This window comes from Erpetoichthys calabaricus, chromosome 3 (genome assembly GCF_900747795.2).
Source record: "Erpetoichthys calabaricus chromosome 3, fErpCal1.3, whole genome shotgun sequence".
NCBI classification, from domain to species: Eukaryota; Metazoa; Chordata; class Cladistia; order Polypteriformes; family Polypteridae; genus Erpetoichthys; species Erpetoichthys calabaricus.
Window position 1 is genome coordinate 149,647,294 of NC_041396.2, and position 27,413 is coordinate 149,674,706.

Sequence of the window (27,413 nt, forward strand, 5' to 3'; positions counted from 1 at the left end):
AACCATTATTGCTAGGTAATTCATTTTGATAGCTAACTTTCAGTGTGAGGTTTTGAATGTTACAACTTTTACTGATTAGGAAGTATGGTTGGTATAACTGCTGTGGAATTTCAAGGAAAAAAATGAACTTAAGTGACTATACATACTAATTTAGAATGTTTATAATGTTTGAATGAATTTATGAAATATGCTTGAGGATTCCTTATCCTAAGAGAGATAAATTTAAGGGGTCTGAACTGACTTGGAGTGTAAGATGTGAATCAGTGTATAATTGGATGAGATTGTCTAGCTGTATGTCTGTTCAAGTGTATGAAGTGAGTTTGTGTGTGTGTAGTTGTCTGGCCCAAATTGTATTGGTTTTATAAGAAATTATCCCTGGATAAAATCTCTTTAATTCTTTATCTATAGGCAACACAGATTTGTTATAATTAGTATTTTAACAAGTTGCTCTATTGTAATATTGCTTAAGCCATTTACAGTCATGCACTGATTTACAGCTGATCAAGTTGAGACAATTTGCATTTACTCTTACATATTCAGGCTGCATCACCTTCCTTACACAAGTGTTTCTCAACCTTTATGGTTCTGCGACACAGTTTTGCCTTTTTAAAATTTGTTTATTGCACAAATGCAGCTATTGGAAACTGCCCTCATGGTGAAATGAGTGCATTTGGGGTTCCCCTTCTGTGAAACAAGCTCACTTAGAAATTGGGAAAGTTTATTGTGCAGCACTGCTAATGGTTTGGCAACCCACCAGCAAACCAACAATGACAACCTACTAGCAGCAACCCAGGTCTTGACGCAGTGGTTGAAAAACTCTGGCTTAGGTGACTTGTCACGACCCAGTGCTTGTGAAGTACTGCCTTTCATGGATCCAGCATGTGGGCACAGAGACTTTAAGATTGGCTTGTGCTACTCAATACCAGCAGTTAAAGTACTGGTGACCCACACAAAACCCACAGAGCCTCAGTTGCACTGAACTTTACACTTTGTAACCTAAATATGACCAAATGGCTGGTCTCAAATTAAGCCATAAGTTAGCACATGCATGTACTCTTTGTTATCAGCATCAGATCTTAACTGTCTTCTGTCTTACTTTGCAAAATGGCACAAAGCTCTTGAAAATACTTCTTCTAGAAGATGTAGCATCTCGATCAAGAGTTTCTAGCTGTTCCTTTTTGTATGCTCTGTGAATTTTTGAAGTGGCAAGATTGTTTTTTTTCTTTTCACGTTACTGAAATAATGCTTGATTCAAGTTGAATTTAATAAGGATTTGATAATGCCTTATTTCTTCATTTTGCTTTGGTTCAGGGTGTGGGAGGATCTGAAGCTGAAGGAGTCGAGAAGGGTGAACAGAAAGGGAAGGCATCTCCATTTGAAGAGGATAAAAGCAGAGAATCAAAGCCAAGTGAAAATGATGACCTGACAAAAGCAAATGGAATGGTGCTCCCAAATGGACTAGCTGCAGACTGCAAAGATTTTAAGTAAGTGTGTCATAATTATTACCACTATTTTGATATATTTAGTTAAGAATCTTGTAGTGGTACACTTTATGATTGTGTTTCTAGAAATATATTATGTCACAGCTTTTATTGTTTCGTGCTTTTATTGGCAAAATTTAAAACGTGGATAATGTTTAGTTTAGTTTTTTTTTTGTGAATTCCTCCTTTGAACATTAGAAGTTAAGCAGTTTCCTGAAACTTAGAAAACACATATCAACTTTTACGCCCAGAGTTTTATGCAGTATTACAAATATAGTTACAGTACAAATTAAATACAACAGAGGCACAAAAAACAATCTTTTCACATTGTGTGCTTACAAATCCAGTATATGTACACTACACTAAATGCATGAATTCATAATGTGAGAGTTAGGCATATTTTGTATGTATGGGCACTGTACAATGCACCATAGCACCAGTACATGCCAGAATTCTACAGAGGTCTTGCAGTACATTAGCTTCAAGGTCCAATTCTAGTATCAGAAAGTATAACTTCTCAAATTAGCAGTAAAACCAAGTTCAAACAGAGAACACAGATGCGGAAAACGAATGAAAAGCCTTAGTAATGCCCAGTCGCAATTATTGAAACCAGTATAAACAGTCTCAACATCTGCTCTGACAAGAGGGTATTACTGTAGTTTAGATTTCAGACTTGATTTAAAAGATAAAGTGGAAGAGGCTCATTCCAGAATTTGGGTACCTTATGGCTTAAGCCTATAAATCCTATTTTGTCTATACTAACATTCATGAGTCTCCATGTATACTTTCAATCCCTCCCCTTACCCAGTGCGACCTGGGCTTCATGTGTGGCTCACTCCCCACACTTCATGCTATCAAGAGGGAAGTGGTGTATGGTTCGGCACGATGGCACAGTGCACCAGGGTGGCTGGAATAAGAAGGGGAGGAGGGTGGAGGAATTTGGAGTTATCTGTTATTTGCTTCAAAACTGTTTTGGTACCAGTATGGAGGTCTGAAAGCTGCTACCAAAGTTAAAGTCTTAGTGTCGCATTCAGCCCCCACCCAAAAAGAAAAAGAGGTGCAATTTGAGAGCCGCTGTCTGAAATAGTAAGTTTTATTATACTTCTTTATTGCTCCATTTGCTGTTTTATCATACAGTATATAAAGTTAAGCACATACCCAGCATGCTTATTTTAGAATTGGATTAACAAGTTCTTGCTACATTTAGAAAACGTATTAAACAGATGTTCTTAAAAAGATTTTGAGATTTTTTCTTCAGTTTGAGATAATATAATACATTGCTTTCCCATCAAGATTTATAGTTTAAGTTGAAGCACAATTACCCCAGAGGAGCAAATTCATTATCAAGACAGAGATCTCTAAATGTTACAATACAAATCATTTTCTAGGATTGTACTGCGTAGGCTAGAAAAGGATGAAAAAGGTCGATATGATACATGAGGACAATTGATAACAGGTTCTTTGTCTTAAAATGTGACTTTCACTGGCTCCATATCTTTATTAATTAAATGGTAGCCACCTGGATTGCTGGTAAATTTCTGGTTGACTGAGCAGAGCTGAAATTGATTTATATCAGGATTTATTTTCCATTATAAACCAAGCCAGTATATAATTATGCAATTCTGGCAATTTCCTTAATTTTTTGAGTGAATAGTTGTAGCCCAGTAGTAAGACCTCAAAGATGGGTAAAGCTATTATCACCTTCTGCTTTAAATCTCTGTAGAATCACATTTTGATGCATGGACTTTTTGATTTTCAGATAAGTTAATGTTAAACTTTTTAAAGATTTCTTTATGTATGCATCTAGAGAAAAGCCAAGCAAAATGACACCTTTTATTGGCTAACTAAAAAGATTACAATATGCAAGCTTTTGAGGGAACTCAGGCCCCTTCTTCAGGTGAAGAAGGGGCCTGAGTTCCCTCAAAAGCTTGCATATTGTAATCTTTTTAGTTAGCCAATAAAAGGTGTCATTTTGCTTGGCTTTTCTCTACATTCATAATGGCTAACATGGTACAACACCCTAGTACTATTTATGTATGCAGAAATTACCTAAAAAAGATATAGGAGCTTTGGGAAGATGTTCATTTTAACTATATTAATTCTCCTAGCTAATGTAAGATGGTGAGTAGACTATCTATTAAAATCTTTTTGATTTTTTTCCCATTGTGCTAAAAATTGTATTTGAAAAGATCTGTATATGGTTAGATATTTAAGATGTTCTAGTGCTGTCAATGAACCAATTAATCTGGTCTGGTCTGACATGCACAAAAAAATCACTTGGAAAAACAGGTTTTTTATTTTTGAGTAATTCTGACCCCTTTTGTCTTATGAAATTCTCCAAGCCAAGTGTAAAACTAATAGTAGAAATGATTGAGTCTGATAATGAAAGCATCATATCATTGGCATAAAAATATATTTCTGTTCAAGCCCCTCTCTAATGATACTCTTGAAGCAATCAACTCTCGAAGCAACAGGCACCAGTGCTCAGGCCACTGTTATTTTTAATATATCTATATATTTATTTTAATATATATATGATTTGGATAAAAATATAAATAACAAGCTGGTTAAGTTTACAGATAGGCTACATGGATTGGCAGATAATCTAGATTCTGTTGAATCATCAGACAGGGACATACAGGCTTGGCAGATTTGTAACAGATGAATTTTAATGTAAGTGTAAAGTTAATACACATAGGAAGTGAAAATGTTAGGTTTGAATACACAATGTGAGTTCTGAAAATTGAAAGTACGACTTATGATAAGGATTTAGAAGTCATAGTGGACTCATCACTATCCGCTTTCAGGCAGTGCTCAGAAGACATTAAAAAGGCTAATAGAATGTTTGGTTATATACCATGATGTGTAGAGTACAAGTCAAGGACTGTTATGTTCACGCTTCGTAAAGCACTGGTTAGACCTCCTCTGGAGTATTGTGTACAGTTTTGGTCTGCAGGCTAAAAAAAAAAGAAAAAGTCCAGAGAAGAATGACTAGGCTGATTCCAGGGCTACAGGGGATGAGTTATGAGGAAAGATTTAAAGAGCTGAACCTTTTCAGAGGAGACATGATTGAAGTGTTTAAAATTATGAAATGAATTAGCACAGTGAGTTGAGACTACTGTTTTAAAATAAGTTCAACAAGGACACAGTTGGAAACTTGTTAGGTTGAATTAGGGAAGTTTTCTGCTGGACTACCAGATTTGCAAACCTCATGACCATGCTTATGTTAAGTTTGGGGCGTGGGTTTAGCTTGCAGTGGTGGTCACCTTCTCCTTTTTTCAGGTGTTACTTGTTTTGAGAAAATATTCAGGAAACAGTTGATTTTTTTAAAGGAATACATCATGTTGATTTATGGTATTTATGGTATGTACACAAAAATATTTTAGCAAAAATGAATTGGACATTGCATTAATATTGTATTCCCAAATTTTTCTCTCTCAAAAACATCACCAGTTTCACCTTCAGGGGTATTCTGAGGGTTCAGTATGTCCTTTACAGTGCTATACATCTTAAGTAAACCACAGGTAGTCATCCCTGTGTTCAACTACATTGAAATCTATCATGCTTGGGCCATTATGTGGGTTCTCATGTTAGTAAAGGTGAGGTTTAAGCATGAAAAAGCATATTCACACTTAGCATTGTTTGGGCTTATAGCCAGGAGCTTTTTCACAACCTCCAATATACCATAGAAAGAGGTGTTATTTTCTGTTAGGAGAGTAAAGGTGCATATCGGTTAATGGTGGGCATCTTTTTTATGAGATTCCTTGTGTGTCCTTTTTCTGACTGCATATGGCAAGATCTCCTTGTAACAGAGTACAGTCCTATGATTTCCATTTTGAACATGTCATTAAATGTCTCCTCACTGTGCCAACATTTATCAGGTCTTGCAGGCTGACTAGTATAATGAACAGTATAATGTCACTGTGCTTTTGTCATGTCTTCAGTCTTTAAGTTAATTCTTAAAAACAGGGCCATTCTTTTATGTGGTTTCTGAATGTTTTCTATATAAAGCATGATACATTCTCTAACTTGTTTGTGATGCTGTCCCCTCCCTGCAGACCTCACTACTTTGTTGAGTATCTGTATTTAATCTGTTAAAAATGTTCCTCCAGTTTATTTGAAAATGTATTTTCCATTTGTTTTTGTCGTAATATTGCTTTTAATTATGATTCCTTTGACTTGTAACTTGTACTGAAACATTAATGAAATGGTTCACACTGTTCTGTTTTAATCCATAACAAAGCATGCGTTATTACCTTATTTATATATTGGTAAACGACAAGAGAATGTGATTAGCATTTCTCATTCTTGCCCTCACTGCCCTAGTTTCTTTAACACTAGAATTACCAGAGCCTACGAAAAAACTTGTAGATCCGGCCCACCTTCAATCGCTTCTTAAAACCGTTCTCACCTCTCCGCCAGCGTCTTTTGTCATCTAAATGTACTGATAAAGACAAGCTTCAAGCAGCCGGCTATTCCATCCCCCCACCGACTTAGAATGTACACAAACTTCTCCCAGCTCATGCCTTGATTGATTGTCTGGGAGTGAAGTGGAGTTTTAGAGTGGAAATAATAGATCGTTATTTGGAACACATGCAGTTCATGTGTGTTCTGTTTCTACAGCAATCTGTGTAAACACATTGTTAAAACAGAAACTTTTTCATATTTTAGTAATAAATGTTACAACATTTAGGCATAAACTATAGGATGTGTGAAGCATGAAGTCCAAACATCAAATAAACACTTTTACAAAAGGTTCAAGCATGTTATGATAGTTTCCGTGGCGTAGTGGTAAGAAGTGCTACCTCCCAGCGGTTAGGATTTGCTGTGTCTTAGAGACCCAGGTTCGATTCCTCACTGGGGAGAAAGCGGTAATTTTTTTTTTTTTCTTTTTAACCTCAAATGGACATAAAATTTATAAATTGGTATACACTGTCAGTTAATGAGATTGTTATATTTTCATGTGGGATGCTCCTTTTAAAATATTTTTTAACAATTGAGACTGCAATTAACATGAACAAGTGTCCTTTTAACTGTTATTTTTAAGATCCATAACACACAGACAGACAGAGCACTGCGTAATAGAGAGACAGACAGGCACAAAAGTCACTAGATATATAAATAAACAGGGAAGGCACATGTACTGAAAGAAAAAAAAGATCAACATGTGCATTGTTCCTGCTGCACTGAATAAGCTCATGCGTTCTAACCCACCCAGCCCCCCTCCATCTGACTCTAAGTAACAGCGCAAGTACAGATGCAAACCAAGTGTATGTGTGTGCTGTATAATATTAACAAAGAGCAGCTTACTACTGAAAAAGGCAAATATAGGAGTGAGTGGGGATCGAACTGGAGACTCCTGATTACACTTGGTTTGCGTTTGTACTTGTGGAGTTACTTAGAGTCAGATCGCGGGGGAGGGGTGATGTTAGAGCGCGTGAGCTTATTCAGTGCAGCTGGAACAACGCACATGTTGATCTTTTTTTTCTTTCAGTACATGTGCCTTCCCTGTTTATTTATATATCTAGTGACTTCTGTGCCTGTCTGTCTCTCTATTAAGCAGTGTTCTGTCTGTCTGTGTGTTATGGATCTTAAAAATAACAGTTAAAAGGACACTTGTTCATGTTAATTGCAGTCTCAATTGTTAAAAAATATTTTAAAAGGAGCATCCCACATGAAAATATAACAATCTCATTAACTGACAGTGCATACCAATTTATAAATTTTATGTCCGTTTGAGGTTAAAAAGAAAAAAAATACCGCTTTCTCCCCAGCGGGGAATTGAACAGGTGTCTCTGAGGCACGGCAAACCAGAAGGGTTGTGAGTTAGCACATCTTACCGCTAAGCCAAGGAAACAGTTGTATTATTGCTTTGTACCTTTAGTGAAAGTGTTTATTTGATGTTTGGACTTCATGCTTCACACATTCTATAGTTTATGCCAAAATTTTTTAACATTTATTACTAAAATATGAAAAAGTTTCTGTTTTAACAATGTGTTTACACAGATTGCGGTAGAAATGGAACACACATGAACTGCGTGTGTTCCAAATAACGATCTATTATTTCCACTCTAAAACTCCACTTCACTCCCAAACAATCAATCAAGGCATGAGCTGGGAGAAGTTCCTGCATGTTCTAAGTCGGTGGGGGGATGGAATAGCCGGCTGCCTGACGCTTGTCTTTATCAGTACATTTAGATGACAAAAGACGCTAGCGGAGAGGTGAGAACAGTTTTAAGAAGCGATTTAAGGTGGGCCGGATCTACGAGTTTTTTCATAGGCTCTGGTAATTCTAGTGTTAAAGGTAACACTTTTTTCTTTTGCTTGCCTTGTACCTTACATTATTGGATGTGTGTGTTGGTTGGATGCCAGTGGCCTTTAGAAGTACCTCACAAGTTAAGATCATACATGAAGAATTAGGTCATTTGTTTTTTTGAGATAGTCTTGAATTAAGAAAAAGTTGTATGAACTAAACGACAAAAACATCAAGCAGCCTGCCCGACTTTGTGAGTCTGTAGTTTGGTTGTCTGGAATTAAAAGCTGGTAGTCCAGCATCAAGACTATCGATTTGTCCACCCCTGTGACTAGTGCTGAGCGGTATACCGGTTCATATCAAAAAACGTTTTTTATTTTTGTTATAATATGGATTTTTTCTTATACCGCAACACTGGTTTAAATAGCCTAAACAACGTTCGAAACGTGGCACAGCGGGAAACTGTTTAGAGGGGACCTTTTTCACTGCTGCACCGCTAAACAGGCATGCTACGGAGTACATGCGTTAGTGGAGGTATTGAACGGTGAAAATTGACAGAAAACATTCTGAAACTGAAGATGTAGCAGACGATAAAGTTGAACATGATGACACAGAAGAACTTTTGCCGAATAAAGGAGCCGTGTCTGTTGTCTGGAGATACTTTGGTTTAAAAAGGTTGGATGTGGACCCTGACCGTAATTACCTCAAAGATGTCGAAATCATGTATTACAGTCAAGGCATGAGCAAAACAAACACAGTGCAATTCGAATGTAATTAAATTCTCCCAACATCCAAATTATATTACAGAAGTGATATTTGATGTGTATTAAAAACTTATACAACAAATAGTCTATATATTGTAAATTTTCTCTTATTATATCAAAACAGAAAAAAGGAAATAATTGTGTGTGTTACTAATATACATTGCTATGCAATTTCCAAAACAAGAACTGCTAGATTCATAGCTGAGTACAATATATGTTTGTAAACTATGATTTTTTTTTGCAAAAAGGGTTTACTAAGTACTGACTTTGTAGGGTGCCCAACCTTTTGAAAATTTCACATTTACTGTCTTTATCTATCTGTCTGTCTATCTGTCTATCATTTTTACAATTTTTTTAGTTCAGGAAATAGTTACTGTGAATTAATATTTTCATAAAAATGCCATCATTGTAGGTTTATTTTTATTTATTTATTTATTTTGCTGTTGGTGTTGTGTTTACTATTATTGCCAGAGTAATACAAAAAGGTCTTTTTCAGGGAACAAGTAATGGGTTAACGCCTACAGATTTTCTGTAGCAGTGGAAGTTAATTAAGCCTTTAACGTTGATATAAACAATTCCTACAGGTATCCCAACTTCCATTGATTACTTATAAACCCTCTGTCTATATAAAAGCAGTGTTGGATCAAACTGTCTTGCTACACCCTTTGAAATATTATGGGGACGATATTGCTCTTCGGGAAGTGGTATATTGCTATCATGACAAGAAAAGGGAAATTAACAAAGAAAAAGTGTCGGTTTTGCCTATATAGAAATTGAAAGGAAGGCTAAGATGTGAGTACGATTTCATACACATTCAAAAGGAAATTTGGAAGCTGGAAGAAACTGGCATGAACAGGTTCTATAGACCTAATTCCACAACAGAATCGGAAGAGAAATTTCTAACAGTCAACATCTTATGTAATAGGTGCCCCACACACAACTGCTTCAAGTAAGCATGTCTCGCTTTCTGTGCTTTAATTTCAGAGTACATTAAGAAATGAAACTGTGTAAATTTCAATAAAAACTGGAAAAATGGGGGTTTTCTAAAACTTTTTACAATTCTAGCAATAGCTTTTATCCTTCCACTCAACTTGTTAGACCTGCAAGTCAGAGTCTTCTCTTTATATTTAAAAGCTGTGTATGTAATTTGGCCAGGGTTGTTTAGGCTTTTACGTGAAACTGTAGATATTCTCAAATTCTACTAAAATCTACTACTATGCACTACAAGCCATGTACTTAATTAACTATATGCATGCACTAAATATCTTTATATCCTATGTATGTTGTTATAATAATAATATCAAAACATCAAAATTTGATAAAATAATGAAAGCCTGTTTATAGCAATTTTTGTACATGTGACTAGCATATAAATCAAACACACTCACATTGATGACATTCTTCTTTGAATTCCCACTAGCTGAAGTGTCAAGTCTTGACTTTGGGACTCATTTTTTTTAAACCTTTTACTGCTTCCTCTGGAACAGTATAATTATAGAAGTGATCATCAACCTTATCTTTTGAGTCTAGCTGGGGAAAAAAAGGCAGTATCTGATATCCGCTTTGCATCAGTGCTGTATGATAGAGGTCTCTCTGTCTATCTGATGTATGTCTTTTCATCCATCAAAGACTTTTTTTCTTAGCAAACAGTAAATTTTAAACTTTTCTGCTTTGATGTCCTCTCCAATAACTTTAGAGAGAATTTCTTCTACAATATTCCCTGGATTAGGACTTTTGTAGAGTTTCAGGGTGTCTCACAATTCGGATGTTTTTCCGTTTCGGATGTTTTTCCATCTACATCTGCCTTCAGACTCGATGAATTTATTGCAGAGTGTATTATATTTGGCTTCTAAAGCAGTTATTCTTTTATTGGCAGCTATTTTGTTTTATTCCACTTTTTGAATATTGGTTGTAAGCATGCTTTAACTACTCCAGGTGAACTCCAAAATGTGTTCATTTTATTTTCTATATGTTCATTTTATTTTTAATTTTCAAATTTCCTATTTTTTTTCTCTCTACTGTTGTCCATTTTTCCTAAATTTATGTTGAGCTTCACATTAAATCTATTAATGAATCATGCCTCTTGATCTTTCATATCCAGGCTCAGTTATTTTACCATTTATTTTGTTTATATCCATCCCAAGCTTTTTTTTAATCAGTATCTTCAACTTGGAAACCTCATCCATGCCATCTTCCATGATGTCCTCTGGTAGCTTTGATGGCATTCCTTGTCAGTGTTAAGCACTGAGATGGCGCATGGTGTTTTTAATGGAAATGAGAATGGACCCTCTTGGTTTTACATTGGCAGTTATTTGTGAGGAGCTTTCACCTCCCACTTTCACTTGCATATTTACATAGGGCTGGGTTAGGTGCTCCATCAAGCAAAATCAACTGGTTATGCCCTGCGTCCATCTCTTCGTTGTCAAGCTGTGACAGGCCATACCACAACATTGACATTAATCTATATATCAGCAACTCTTTCAGGGTCTTTTCTCTTTCTTTAAGGTCTTTCTCTCCCCTTTGTTCTCTTAACATAGCTCTTTATACTTTACCCTGCATCTTAATTTATCTGGTTGTATGTTAAGTATTAATAAGAGAAAAGTAAAATAAGTGCTGCTTCCAGCAGTGTATTGTTTTGGGCATCCTTCCCTTCACTGTTACAAATGTTAAGTTGAATTTTGTCATGTTCTGAAGAAAGTTCTATATGTTAGCATCAGGAAGCTAAAAAATATTAATGGGCTCAGGACCCTGCAATCCAGAGTTGGATTAACTGTACTTGGTAATGGGTTGGCAGAAATTTGTATGTAAACAGTAAATGCTCAGTGATTCTGTAAGTCTTTTAAAAATGTACAAAAGATGTTGCTAGAGCTACCCGAGACGATTTAAAAATGTGCTCCATTTTTTTTTCTCCAATCTTCATTAGGTATATTGGGAATTTTTAAGACAGAACTTATTAATTTATTTTTTTTCTCCCCAGCAGGTTACCTGGAAGTCGACAGGGTTCTCCAACAGAGGGAACAGAATGCTTGGGTCTGGGTCAGATAAATTCTGACATAATGACTTCACATACAAACTCTTCTGGCAACAAGCATAGTGCTGATGAGTTTCAGAACACCGAAGCACAAAATGTGGACACCATTGAACAAGCTGGCATTGAATCTTTACAGTTTGATTATCCAGGAAACCAAATGCAAATGGATTCATCAGGGGCCGCCATGGGACTCTTCGACTACAACTCCCAGCAACAGGTTTGTGGTCTATGTTGCAGAACTCAGAATGAACAGACTATAAAAAAAGGTATCTTCTTATTGGTTGCTTAAGCTAAGTGATTTCTCCTTTGGCTGTACTAACTGGCCAACTGAACTCTCTGCATGGCTTTCATCAGTGCTTGTCAAGTTCAGTCCTAGGGTCTCCTTGTGAATGCAGGTTGTTGTTCCAATCAGTTTCACAGTCATTTGGTCATTGTCTTATCCTGCCTCATATTATACCTTTTTTTTTTCTTCCTCTTCTCATATTTTGCTTTCAGAAAATTACAGTGATGTCAGAATTGCTTAGTATTTTTACCATCCCTTTAATACTTTTGTTATTTCCCTTTTGTTGTAGACTTTGTTCATTTAATTGTATACTACTATAATGGCAGATAACAGGGGGTGAAGTAGAAACAGAGGCAAGCAACACTCAATGCTGAAAAATTGCAGATGTTTGATCCGCTAACAAGGTCATTAATTTTAACAGTCTACATAACCGTAACACCAGAAATGAAATCATAATGATGATAAACTTAAAATCCAAGATAAAAATGCTAAATTATCTAATTTCACTTGTATTATTGCTTGCTAAATACTAATTAAAATTTAGCACACAAAGTTTTAGAATTTTTGGATTGACACTAAAACATAAAAATTGGGAAGTAACAGCTTGCTTCATTATGTAATGGCAGAATTATTTGGAATAGAATCTTGTAGCCACATTTGGCCTCCAGGACTGAACTTGAAAACCAGTTGGTGTATAAGGCCCAGGTAATATTGAGTGGTAGAACACTAGCATTAGGCACAACACTCCTGCAGCTGGAACCTAGGCACACTGCTATTTCATGTGATCATTTTAGTCAGTTTGAGCCAAAGGAGAATACAATCATCTCACATGACTTGGTGCATAAACCCCTTAAGTGACTCTGTGTGTGAAAATAAATTGTTTAGAATTTTTATACTTTTTCAATCTTGAAAATTTAGTTGGTTTAAATGGTGAACTTTTCAGTTTTTCTGTATCTTCCTCAAAGTATTGTCATGCATACTGTAATTAATTCACAAATCATTTTGTCATTGAATGTGACCTAAAATTGAATAGGCAGCTTAACGTTTAAAGATAACGTTGAAATCTCATAGATGCTGTAATAAAAATACCTAAATATATTACACATAATAACATAAACAAAATCTAGACAAAATTATGCGCAAATCTATTTTAATGTCAAAATAGATTTGAATGATTTCAGCTGCCTCAATAGTATGACTGGGGGTAAATACGTGGTAATATACTGTACTTATTTTTCCATAATCTAAATTTAGCTGTGGGTAAGACCTTGTGAGATAAGCCATTATGTTTAGTATAGGGTTATCAACCATATTCCAAGATTAGACTTTGCCATATTTAAGACTTTTTTTTTTGATAAAAAAATGCTTGTTTAAAATTCTTGGGGTTATATGCTTGAATACTGTTCACTTCTCAACTACTAAAAATTTTCCATGTTAATTAGTCTTACGGTTGGGGAGACAACACCTTCTGATTCTCAACATACTCTTAATTTTTTTTTTTAAAAAAGGATATTAGCTTCCTTTTCTTTTGCTTGCAGAGTTTCATTGCAGTTCATACCAAAATATGTTTTGGCCATTTAGAAAAGAAGTAAACAAAATTTTCTCAGGACCTTGTACAGTAAACAATGCAGCCAAACACATCCTGTGTTTTGATATTGGGTATTTTGTGTCTTCATTTCTCCTTGATTACATCAGTGTTTAAACTCTTAATTCAGTGTGAATCAGTTTTCAAGTGTTCAAAAACTTGTACAAGTAGGTAACTGTTTCCACTTTGCTGGATAAATAAAGAATCTTTACTATAAGTGTGTTGTTTTAACGTACCTGCTTGCACATATTTCCAAATGTAACTGTGTGCTTTTTTATTTATATTTAGATTAAATATACAAGTCTCATAGCTTGTAGCAAGAGGCATCTAGTGATGCTCCAATTGATCAGCTGCTGATGTAAATTAGCCTATCTTTACTATAAAAGACTTGATCGGAAATCACAGAAAACATTTGTTTTCAGCTTTTGTCTTTTTCATTTTTTGCAGAAATTACCTCCCACATAAAATGAAATTAAAAATTATGACATGAAAATACAATCTCTTTTGCAGTTTCATTTTCAAAGTCTATGCACATGAATGCTTCGGAAATTAAAAATAAAATAAATTGACACCATCTGCAACCTCATTTTCAGCCTGAGCATCAATGAAGCTGCAAAAATGAAACATAAAATGCAAATAAGCACTAGTGTCACCTTCCGCTCATTGAATTTTCATTTTCAGGTTCTCAACATGCAAACAGCGTGGGTCAGTGAGCGGGGTTTTGCACCTTGACTTCCCACAATTCTTTGTCCTTCGTAGCCGTAGTCACTTCAAGTGATAGGATACCTCTCACTTCGACTGTGTTTAATTCATGGTTTTTTTTTTGTTGATTTTATTAAAAACAAGCAACACTCCATACAATCAAGCCAATCTTAACAAGACTAAATTCAATTCCAGAATGATGTTAATTTGGTACACACCCAAAACATGTGGCCTTGTGAGGCTGGAGCTCAATTGCAACGTTCACAGGTTGGATTTTGCCCTGAAAACATTTTGGACAATTTTAAATGAGATAAATGTGCTTGATAAAAGTTTTTAAGTTGAATAATTATATGCATTGTGCATACGGAGCTAGAGTAAATTTTGTGCGTGGCTGCTTTCCACTCCTTTTCTGAAATGTCAAGTAAGAGATCGTTTCCCACTGTACTCTGGGATCTTTGAAAGGAAGGGACTTTAAAATATTTATATCTATTATAGAAATGCTGTCCGAGTCTTAAGACTAATCAATATTTCTTCTGGAATAGAAATAGATGGGAAGTGAGGGAAAATTGGGTTGTTTCCATTTAGCAAATATTCTAATTTGGAAATAGAGGAAAAATTGTGTTGATGGGAAGCTAAATTTAGAGTGTTCACATTAGTAATGGATGCAAATAGGTTTTGGATGAAGTCTCTATCATCCACATTGGGTGCATTAATATTTATCAAAATCACTTTATAATTAAATAAATTACCCATCACAATCACATATTGCCCTTCAGGGTCATATACTACATCTGATACTACAAATGAAATGTTTTTATGTATTAAGATTCCCACACCTCTAGTTTACTTTATTGCTGGAGTGGAATATTTGGCCATGTGGTAAAGTGAAGTCCGCGGCTGATTGGCTTTTTCACCCCGTCTTCAGGTGAGGGAGTGATAGCATGGCGAGAGCGGTTCCTGTGCACAATGGACCTGCATTTAGTGCACAGGTGCAGGTTCACCCGCACCCCTAATTGGTACCAGGAGCTGCTGATTGCCGTGGCTGTGCCATGTTCCAGCGTTTAAAAAGGGAAGTGTGAGTGTGAGAGGGGAGATGGAACTGAAGTAAAGAAAAGACCAAGAGCGAATGGAGGTTAAAGAAAGGAAGACGAAAGGTAGGAGTGAGAGAGAGAGCGAGCCTGTGTGAGGAAAAGAAGCAGATGTATGGGTATGGAGCCCCAGAACGGTTGCACCTGCTGAGTGACCAAGTAGCAGGAGCGACCATTGGGCTCAGAAATGTGCTCTTGCCAGGAGGAGCTGATGGGACTGGCAGCGGTACAGGCAGAGCAGTGCTCTGTGTCTCCTCTGTGGAACGCTGAGGAAGTGGTGATGGGGAAACAAGCCAGGACAAAAGATTGTTTGCGTCTGCTGGTAGACTTTTCCTTGGTCTGCAAGATCTGGGAAGGGGTTAGACAAGTAGGAGGAGTTGGTTTTAAAGGGGCATTGAGGCTAGTGTTTCTAGCAAAATTTCCTGCCTGTGTTTTTTTTTTTTTATAATAATTTTTATTGATTTTATTGAAATCACAAAACATTCCATACAAATACATCAATTTTACAAGAATAGGATTGCAAAACAAATCAACCCTCACCCCTGAGAAAGAGAGCATGGCCAGCAGAATAAAATGTAAACCTAGTAAAAATAAGCAAATAGAGTAATAAGTGAATATAGATAAATGGAGAAGACAAAAAAGGGAGATAATCTACTTCCTCAGTGCTTTAAAAGCTTATTCTAAAATGTTATTGATTAGATCCTGCCAGGTTTGGAAAAATCTCTGCACAGATCCTCTAAGTGAGACTTTTATTTTTTCCAATTTCAAATAATATATAACATCAGTTACCCATTGACTTAAAAGGGGAGAGTTAGGATTCTTGCAGTTGAGCAAGGTAAGTCTACATGCCAATAGTGTAGTAAAGGCAATTACAGTTTATTTGTCCTTCTCCACTTTAAGCACCTCTGGAAGTAGACCAAACACAGCTGTTAGTGGATTAGGAGGGATTGTGACACCAAGGCTGTCTGAAAGGCATTTAAAAATCTTGGTCCAAAATGATGTTAGTTTGGTGCAGGCCCAGAACGTGTGACCCAGTGAGGCTGGAACTTGATTGCAGCGTTCGCAGGTTGGATCTTGCCCTGGAAACATTTTGGATAATTTTAAGCGAGAAAGATATGCTCGATATATAATTTTTAGTTGAATAATTGTATGCTTTGCCACATATGGAGCTCAAGTGAATTCTCTGCATTGCAACCTTCCACTCCTGTTCTGATATGTTGAGGGAGAGATCCTTTTCCCATTGTCCTCTTGGATCTTTGAAAGGGAGGGACTGTAAAATGGTTTCATCTATTTCAGAGATTCTGTCTAAGCCTTTGAAACTGATGAGTATATTTCTACCATAGAGGGAGGTGGGAGATGAGGGAAATTGGGTAGGTTCTGTTTAACTAAGTTTCTAATTTGAAGAGATTGAAAGAAATGTGTTGCTGGAAAGTTAAATTTAGAATGTAATTGTTCATAGGATGCAAAGACATTGTCTATGTACAGATCTCTAAGTGATTTAATCCCAAATGTTTTCCAAACATTAAAAACAACTGCATATGTTTGCGATGGTTGAAAAAGGTGGTTCTCGTGCAGTGGTGCCACCGATGAAAGATTCTCTATCTTAAAATGTTTCCTACATTGGTTCCATATTCTGAGTGAGTGAAGCACTTTTGGGTTATTAGTATATTGGCGATAATATGCATTTATTGGGGCGCAAAGCAAGGAATATAAAGATGAACTGCAGGATTCTATTTCTATTGCAGACCAAGCCTGCAAATGTTTATCTATTTTTGTCAATGTCCAGGTTTTTATATGTTGTATGTTTGCTGCCCAGTAGTAAAATTGAAAGTTAGGCAGAGCCATGCCACCTTCTGCCTTTGGCCTTTGTAGGGTCGCTCTTTGGATACGTGGATGTTTTGAATTCCAAATAAATGTGGTTATGGTTGAATCTAATTTCTTGAAGAACGATTTATTGATGTATATTGGAATATTTTCAAAAAAAAGAGAAGCTTAGGGAGGATATTCATCTTAACAATGTTAATTCTTCCAGCTAAAGTGAGATGAAGGGTTGACCATCTATGCATGTCTGTCTTGATTGTTTTCCATACAAACAGCAAAATTTTGTTGATAAAGAGCTTTGTTTACTTGTGATGTTTACCCCTAGATACTTGAACTGATCTGCGATGATAAAAGGGAAGGTGTCCAATCTAATATTGTGTGCTTGAGAATTTACTGGAAAGAGCACACTTTTGTTCAAATTAATTCTGAGACCAGAAATGTTTTGGAATTCTGTTAGTGCTGTTAGGACTGTAAGCACAGTATTTTGTGGGTCTGATACAGTATATACAGTACCACATCATCTGCATATAAAGAAATTTTCTGTTCAAGTCCTAATCTGATAATCCCCTTTATCTCATAAGCATTTCATAAGCATTTCGAAAAAGTGAACTGCCAGTGGCTCAATGGCGATTGCAAAAAGTAGTGGTGACAAGGGTCATCCTTGTCTGGTTCCACGTTCTAGTTTAAAGTAGTCTGAATTAATGTTGTTAATACAAACTGAAGCTTCTGTATTGGTATATAGTAGTTTAACCCATGCACAAATGTTTGGGACAAACCCAAATTTCTCCAATGTAGTGAAAAGGTAGTTCCATTCAATCATATCAAATGCTTTTTCTGCATCGAAGGATAATAAAATCTCTGGGATATTTGACTTTGCGGGTGAGTATATTACATTAAACAGGTGTCGAAGATTGGACACTAAATGTTGGCCTTTAATAAATCCAGTTTGATCTTGTGATATTACTGAAGACAGCACTTTCTCCATCCTTCTAGCTAGGACTTTGGAAAGTATTTTAACATCATTATTCAGAAGTGAAATTAGTCTGTATGATGCAAATTGTAATACATCCTTATTTTGTTTAGGAAAGACGGTGATTGATGCTTGACGAAAAGTATGAGGTAGAATTTTATTGTCTCTAGCTTCTGTTAGTGTTGCTAATAGAAGGGGAGCTATCTGAGTGGAGAAATTCTTTTAAATTTTGGGAGGGTAGCCATCGGGGCCTGCTGCTTTCCCACTCTGAAGTGACTTTATAGCTAGTAATTCTGGTAGCGCTAGAGGTTTATCCAATTCCTCTGCACTAAGAGTATCTATTTGTGGTATGTGTAAAGCATCCAGAAATGCATTAGATTGTGTCTTGTCTTCTTTAAACTCAGTAGAATATAAGGATTTATAGTAGTCTTTAAATGTGTGCATTATATTTTTATGGTCAATGATTATGTCTCCATTTGTGTTGGTAATTGCTGGGATTGCATTGCGAACTTCTTGCTTGTGGATTTGTTGAGCTAAGAGCTTATTAGCTTTCTCTCCATGTTCATAGTAATGATGTTTTGATTTAAAAATGAGTTGTTCAGTTTCCTTAGTTGTTAAGAGGTTGAGCTCTGAATGCAGAGCCTATGAAAAGCCTCACTTGGACACCTGGCATGTTCTTCATCTATTCTAGTAATTGCTTTGGTTAGCTTTGATACCTGCTTGCTTTCCAGTTTATTTCTGTGCCTGTGTTTTAACCTCTGATTTTAATGGATTTATTTTTTTTTTAAATTTTTAACCTCCACCTCACCTTTGTTTTTATGGATTATTTATTTACGGAACATTTTGAACACTGTTGTTTGACTGTTTTAATAAAAGCACTTGAGCACTTTACACCATCCCCTTGCTTCATGTGTGATTGTCCTCATCTGCCATCTTGGTTACGGTACTGACAGTGTCGTGTTCAAGAGTCTCCCAAAAATGAAGAGGGAGCAAGGAGCCAACCCACACCGTCACAGGCCAGTCCAATCTCTTTGCAACTGAAACTGATCCTTGCTTAATAAGTGAGAATCCTGTAAAAATACTGTCTTGTTGTTTAGACATGTTAGGTAAGGGAATACTTTATTCCTCTTTAATTCGTGATCAAGACCTTTGACATCCAGTTCACAGAGTTCACTGAACTTTTGTTGGCATTTTATAGTCTTAAATTAAGGTTGTACATTATTACATAAGATAGTTTTAACCTTGATTTCCAATTTTGCCAGGAGTTATGCCTATAAAGCCTATTTTTGTGTTGGCAGTTACAATTGTGGGAGTGAAAAGGATAGATTAGAAATAGCTCTCTCCCACTCCCACCCCCCTATATTGCCTCCCCAAATGAAACTAGACTTAGTCCTCTGACATGTCTAGAGACGGAGCATGTCCAATACAAAACAAACCCCCCCAGCAGCGGCGTAGAAAGATTAGAGAGATGTATTGCCAATACAGTCCATATACTATACTGTAAACCTAGTGTATAATCTTAAACAGTCCCAAAAGAGTAAGCCCAGCGAATGATGTTAAACAGTAGCAATTGAAAAGCAGATAACGTATGATAGTATAATCCTAATACAATAATCCAAGGATATGATGCTGATCAGTCCCCTTTGGGGTGGGGGGTGGGGGGGGGGGGGGGTGGGGGTGGTGGTTATAATTGTAATTAAAACATAAAAGTTGCCAAGAAGTGAATAATTACTGCATACATCTCATTGCAAATGTACCAAATTATAGGTAAAATCTTTATTGCCTTGCCAGGACACAATGTATCTCACAATCATATTTCAAAAAGTTTCAAAAGGATCAATTTTCTTAGCTCTTTTTCTGCTTCATTCAGAGAGCTAAAAATTTAGAACTTGCCTTCAATATCCACTCTCACTTTAGCAGGATTCAAGAGCCTTTATCTGATTTCGGTTTTGAGCAAGTGCTGTTTAATGCTGTAAAATGCAGCATGTTTAGCAATTGCTAAAGGTGAGAAGTCAGGGAAAATACGAATGAGGTTATTTTCAAATATAATCTCTTGTTTCAGTCTGAGAAGTGACATCAAATTTACTTTAGATTGTAATTTGTCGAAATGAACAATAAGGCTTCTAGGTTTTGAGGCGTTCGATCCACATATGTAGCAAGCTGTTGATATTCAACTACAGAGGAATGGGGGGGGAGGGGATGAAAGCTGTACAGGGGTAAATTTATATAATACTACGAAAAAACTTCATAGTATCCTGTTTCCACTTCAGTATAGATAAATGTAAATTATGATGTAATAAGTACTGATTTTTGTAATGTTAGATATTATAATTAAATAGCACATTAATTACTTCAGAATTGCAATTGTGTGGTCTTCATATTTTGAGAGACAGTTTTGCTGTGACACTCACAGTAAAGAGGTGAAAAGATCAAAATCCTGTGAATTAAACAGTCGTTGTTTTATCCCTCAAAGTGGTAACAGCTACAAAGCACAAAGAATTATGGGAAATCAAGGTGCAAAGCCCTGCTCAATGAACCACAGTATTTGCATGTTGAGAACTTGAAAATGAAAGTTCAATGAGCAACAGGTGGTGCCCCCCATGCTTATTTGTGTTTTACTTTTCATTTCTGTAGCTTCATTGCTGTTCAGCCTGAAAATGAAATTGCAAATGGTGTTATTTCATTTTTTGTTTTTTTTTTCAGCATTTTTGTGTGTAGACTTTGAAAATGAAATTGCAAAAATGGATTTCATTTTTATTTTATGATTCTAGTTTTTATTTCCTCTTTTGCCCTTAATGACAAAGTGAAAGGCTCTAGTTAAACAGTCTTAACACTGATTCTACACATCATCAAGCCCATGAATCAGTATATTTAACAATTCTTAGCATAGTGACATTAAACTACTGAAAGCCTTTATTTTTTGATTATGGACTTGGAAGTGCAAAGGGATTGTCCCACTTTATTAGCTGTCAAGGATTTTTAAATAGTGGGCATGATTCCAATTATGAACTAAACTGCAAACCCTTATAAAATGTAGACATATCAGTCTAAATATTAGCTTCTTCATTTGACCTGTCAAATGAAAAAGGAACCCTCTTCATGTAATCTGAAAAGCAGGTCTTCCGTTGTTGATATTGCTGTAATTGAGGTTTTTTATTGTTGGCGACGAACATGATGATAATATGAAAAGGAGTGCAGTGCCTTCATTAATTTCATTATATGTGTAATTTTAGTTCAATATATTCTTGTTTATGGCTTCAAAATGCAGGCTCAGAGTGCATACATAAATTTACAAATATAGTAATAGTAAATTAATAATTCTTTACATTTATATATTTTTTCTCTCACTACTCGAAGTGCTTTGCAAACAGTGAAGTTTCATGATGCTTGATACGTTTCAATACCATAGCAAAAACAGAAATCCTATTCACTGGCTTTTTATTAAGTTACCTTCCTGCATTATTGGAGTGAACAATTAATATGCTTTTTTCTCATAGTACAATATAAAATATATAAATACTAACAGTAACAAAAGCTTTAAAATACTGGTTTATCTATGAAATAGGTACCCAACTGTCATTTAAGTAAACAAGTTTGGCATTCATAAATATCAAAAGCTAATGCAGGGCTTGATCTTTAATGTGTGACAGAAGTGGGGATCCCACCAGTGTGACAACAAAAGAACAGTTTATAGTGTTGTATTCAGAAAGAAGTCATCATAAAGTAACTGATTTACTGTATATTGTGCCCTTTCTAAATTTATTCTGAGTTTTTCTTTTCAGTAGCTGAAAAATACTGCTTAAAATACATACACAATCTAAGAATTCAAACATTATTCTATATATATTCTATTGAATTAGTGAGTTGCAAGATAATTCAGAATATTTTATATGTTTTTGTAACAACCTGCTTTTGAAGGCTGGTTTTTTCAGTGAACCACACTGTTGCGTTTGTAACATTTGATGGATGCTTGTTCTGATGGACATTTGTAGAGGTGCTGATTACAATCAGAAAATGAATTCAAACTCTCAGTTTATATATCAGGATTTATAGGATTCTGTTTAAAGCTATTAAATCTCCTTTTACAAATGCATAACAATGCAAGCTAAATGATTACACCTTGTTTGATCTTGGTACTAGTAATACTGTAAAAAAGGTACCATTATTTTCAGAATTTTGGTACTGAATAAGTACCAAAATATAATTCTTGTGACATCTCTATAAGACAGTAACGTTAAAAATGCAAAGACCCATAAAGTATTAACAATTATTTGTGTTCATACACATGTAAATCTGTTATAATGAGTAGTACTACATTTTAAAGTGAGACAGTGCTGCAACATTGTACATCTTGTAAATGCAACAAAAAAGATAATAGTCAAAAAGTTAGAAATACATCTAGGACATAACAACTGAAACATTTCACTCCCATCTCTCAGAAAATAGATTTCCTTTGGTAAAGCAAAACTAAACTATTAGATAACCAAACACACTACATTGCCAAAATGGCCTAATTCACAAGAAAGTAATAAAGTTGACCTCATTATAAATATAATAATTTTAAAACACAGAACATATCACATTTTAACCATTTTTATATAATTTGTTCCAGATTTTTCAGAGGCAGAATGCATTAACTGTTCAACAGCTGACAGCAGCTCAGCAGCAGCAGTATGCCCTTGCTGCAGCAGCAGCAGCAGCACAACAGCAGCATATAGGTGAGATTGGTCTTTCTTTTAGTTGCTTCTTTTCTTGCTTTGTTTGTTGATTTTAAATGGTAAGTTTATAAAACTGCTAGATGCAGATTGTTTATCTAAAAGATGCCAAAACTTGGAAACACCTAAAAAGGTATTTAGTTTCTTCAGTTGTTAATTTGTTCTAAAGCTGTGATACTGGGGACCTCTGTGGCTGCAGGTTTTTGCTCCAACCAACTTCACAATCAATGAGTCATTTTATCTCTGATTGGTGTTGTTTTATTAGATTCTTTTCTTTTTCTGTTCACTTATTTTGTATTTAGAAAAGCACAGCAGTGAGATTTTTAAAATTGACGTATACAAATATCTGTGCTTTTTTTGTATAGCTTTAAATGCTTAACTGTCTTTTGCTGATTCATATAAATAATGATAAAAAAAGACCAAATTAAAAACCATTCCCATGTAACATACATCAATGTTTGGTACAGTTTAATAAAAAAATATCAAAGTTAGCCATGTAAACTATACACTGATTCCAACACACAGAAATGGGAAAATGACAAGTTCACTTAACTGCGGTAGGAATCTAGTTTAAAAACAAAAGTTTGGAACAAAAAGTTGTATACACATGGGGTCCTGGGGCTGAACCACTCCTGTAAAATTATTTCACTCTTAGTTTACATTAAAAATTGTTTTTTCCTTACATTATTTGAAAATAAGGGACATATAAAATACAGTAAGCTACATACTATGAGCTAGTGTTGTTTAAAGATTAAGTAGCTTGCTGCCTGAAAACAAAAACTTGGCACGTATTACTGCTGCTCCTTAGTGTGAAGCCTCAAGTAGTATGAATCAAAAAGGATGATTAAAATGATAATAATAATCTATATATATATATAAAGGAGAGTTTGGGATCCATGTGACTGTGTTTGTGTGTTTGTGGAGGGACGGAGAGTTAAGGCGGGTGTTGGAGTCACGTGATCATCTCTCCTCCCATTCACCTCATTTTGCTCCGAGCTGAGCTCCGCAGCTGACGCGGTCTTGCCGTCCTTTCACCTTTACTGATTTACTGTTCAGTAGACGCGGTACGTACTGAATAGTATTTTTTCCTTTAGTGTTTCTACTTAGTGTTTCTTAGTGTTTAGTAGACGCGGTGTGCCGGTATTCCCGGCGGTGTTGCGGTTTAGTGTTACTTTCTACTTCATTTTTGTACTTTAGTGTTTAATAATAAATAATAATAATTCATTACATTTATATAGCGCTTTTCTCAGTACTCAAAGCGCTAAAATAGTGAGTGATACTTAGCTGATAGCAGTGTAGAAGCAGCACAGCACAATGCAGCCGGTAGGACAGGTGGGTGTGGTAGCGTGGGTGAGCGGCGATAGCAAGCAGCAGGAGGAGGAAGCAGGATTTGGATGTTCCAATACACAGCCATAAACAGTAACGCTTGGTAATTTCAGGCGTGATCGCCCCGGAGCTATAAGCCATAAACCAGGTTAGTATGAACATCAGATCATTTCCCGGTCGTAGGGTACTGTAAGATGAAACGGGAGCAGATCAGCATAGCGAATATAATCACGGAGACAGATCATCCCGAGGTGCTAGATCGCCAGGTACAAAGAAATGTTCGTAGATCTCGTCCCTTGATCCACAGACTCAGCTGTTCCCAGTAAAGTGGAGTCCATAAAATCTGTAAATATTAAGCCAAATCCATGCAATTTGAGTCAGCTGTATCCACGAACTATACGTACAATAAACGAAATAAAACAAGCATAAGAAAGTGCAGAATTAAGGCAAATTTGGCGAAAAGTGTTGTTAACAGGGAGGAGCGGCAACAACAAGCGTGTGCCAGTGTCCCCTCACCTGCTATAATAAAGCAGTTATAATAAAGAAGTTTAGTAGACTTTTACTTTATTTCATTTAGTGTTCTTCCCGGCGTTGTTGCCGTTTTTTAGTGTTAGTGTCTACTTAGTGTTTGTGTTTAGTGTTATGGAAGGAGTGATCTTACCACTGTCAGATTTTGCAATGAATGAGTTGGTAAATAATGATTATTTATCAACAGATCACATGAGCAAATTCAACGAAATTTTAGCTGCACATACAATTTTCCAACCTCAAGAGGTTTTGCTAATGTGGACTCCTGACATACCTATAATGCCCATTCCACAAAATGCAAAACATATTCATATATTACCTTCTGCAGCTACTGAACGAGTGACTCACTGGGTGTGTACCTATTATGATGTAATTCATGTCTATGACAGTTTAAACGCTGATAAAAAATTCAATCTCTCCGAAGAGCAGCTTCTTTTCCTTCATGCTTTGTTTCCTTACAAACCTCCCATAGTTTATGAAGACGCACAGCAACAATTAAATCATACACATTCTGGTGTTTTCTCAATTGCATTTGCTGTGTGTATTTCTTTAGGTATTGACCCAAGTGATCAAGTTTTAACCATTTCTTCAATGCGAAATCACTTACAAATAATTTTTGTTACTCGACAATTGCTTCCATTCCCTGTCGAAAGTAGCCGACGGACGACACCAGTTACAAGTATTCAGTGCGTTCAAAGACCTGTACGAAGCACGGCCACTAACACAGTCACTCATAAAAGGGGAGATGACTCGGTGCAGGAAATGGGTATTGAAAGTACCTTGGAAGACATGCAATCGACGAGGCGATTAAATGGATCTCAAGAGAGGTCTTCTAGGTTGGAAAAAAAGCGCTTGGCTGACAAAACCATATATATATATATATATATATATATATATATATATATATATATATATATATATATATATATATTCACGGCATTCGAAGTCTGTGTCACAATCTGATAGTGTGGGTGGTTACCTACCAGGTAACGCTTTGTGGTTGGCCAGCAATCTGCTAACATCCGCCACGGTGCCCTCAGTTTGTGAAGAGCAGATCATAGAATGGTTTGAAAATAGTTTACTGTCAAATAAATGCAAAGAGTACACGACACATGTTTCGCCCTCATTCTGGGCTCATCAGGTGTACACACTCCACTGCACTCCCTCTCGGGAATCGAACCTCGGACGTCAGCGTCAGAGGCGATGCCCCTAACGTTGCGCCACGGCGTGTGGTTCGTTTATTTGACAGCATGTAGCTCGGGGTAATTATATTCACGGCATTCGAAGTCTGTGTCACAATCTGATAGTGTGGGTGGTTACCTACCAGGTAACGCTTTGTGGTTGGCCAGCAATCTGCTAACATCCGCCACGGTGCCCTCAGTTTGTGAAATATATATATATATATATATATATATATATATATATATACACACACACACTAGTGCCGGGCGGTATACCGGTTCATACCGAAAACCGTTTTTTATTTTTTTTATGATATGGATTTTTCTTATACCGCAACACCGGTTTAAATTGCCTAAACGACGTTCGGAACGTGGCGCAGCGGGAAACTGTTCAAGTGGGGACCTTTTTCACTGCTACACCGCTAAACACAGATTTGTTGCACTAGGGCTCTTTTTCACTGCTACACCACCAAATAGTGGGCGGTAGCATAGGTACGCCGCACGGTGAAAATGGACAGAGAGCATTCCGAAACTGAACTAAAAGTAAAGTTGAACATGATGAACAGAAGAACTTTTGCCGAAAAAAAGGAGTCACGTCCGTCGCCTGGAGATACTTTAGTTTTAAAAGGTCAGATGTGTAAATACTGTTTCTATACTACTGGATAATACTGCAAGCCAAGTTGTACTTGTTTTATTTGTTTTCAATACAGTGTAATGTACCTTGGTACTGTGTAATAGTGTGATGACATGTTGACTTTATTCTCGCCGTTTATGTCAAGATTAAAGTTGACATGTTGACTTTATTCTCGTAATTTGTCATTAAAGTAGAACATCGTAAACTAAACTTCATCGTAAAATGAATATTTAATTTACTAGATTTTCTCAAACCCCGTCATAAGTTATATAGCACATTAAATGCTTTGTGTTAAGTGATTCTTAAACTGACTTCTTCTTGCACTAAGAGGAGGCGCCGGCAGCGATCGCCACACAGAATACATTCACTTCATGATCTTCCTGCTCTCTGAACATTTAGAATGCTAAGATAAATACTTAATATAATTTTCATGGTGAAATGCATTAAAGCATGCATTAATCATATGGGGGCACGGCGGCGTGCCTGCCTTGCATTTGCATGTTTTTCTGGTGGGTTTACTTGTCGTGCTTCAGTTTCCTTTCAAAGCCATGTAGGATGTGGGGTTTTGTTGTGCTATATTGAACCTGCTAGTGTATGTTTTGCTTGTATTCAACCTGCGATGTGCTGGCGACTCGTTCAGAGATGGGTGCAACTCTGAATGGATGGCATAATTAAACATGTATAACGAAGATATTTTTAAAGTTCTGAACACTCCGTGGGCTAAGTTTATAACTAGTTTTAATTTCACAAAGACGTTTTTTGGAGCCTCGTCACACCTGCCATAGAGTTCTCTACACTGAACATACACCTGGGGACCCCTTACTGCGAGGGAGCAGCACTACCGCCTCACTACCGTGCATGTGTAATACCTGCTTTAATGCATTTCATCATGAAAATGATATCAAGTATTTATCTTAGCATTCTAAATTTTCAGAAAGCAGGAATATCATGAAGTGAATGGATTCTATATGGTGATCGCTGTCTTCTCTTAGTGCAGAGGAAGTCAGTTTAAGAAGCGTAGTGATTAACCACTGGGTCGGGGAACACAAAG

General features: G+C 36.2%; 1 protein-coding gene across 10 annotated transcripts in view; it reads left to right on the forward strand.

Moving 5' to 3' along the window:
- LOC114648396 (pumilio homolog 2-like) overlaps positions 1-27,413 on the forward strand; it is a 195,043-nt gene that overhangs the window by 64,688 nt on the left and 102,942 nt on the right. For 9 of the 10 annotated variants that reach the window (XR_007934481.1, XM_028797401.2, XM_051924972.1 and 6 more), the window contains exons 5-7: positions 1,312-1,484; positions 11,476-11,746; positions 22,591-22,696. Coding sequence is in view for 9 of the 10 variants with exons in the window: in XM_028797401.2 (XP_028653234.2) it covers positions 1,312-1,484; positions 11,476-11,746; positions 22,591-22,696 (550 nt within the window). In the remaining variant the exon portion in view is untranslated. The remainder of the gene's footprint in view (positions 1-1,311; positions 1,485-11,475; positions 11,747-22,590; positions 22,697-27,413) is intronic. The other variant, XM_051924967.1, reaches the window with a different exon arrangement.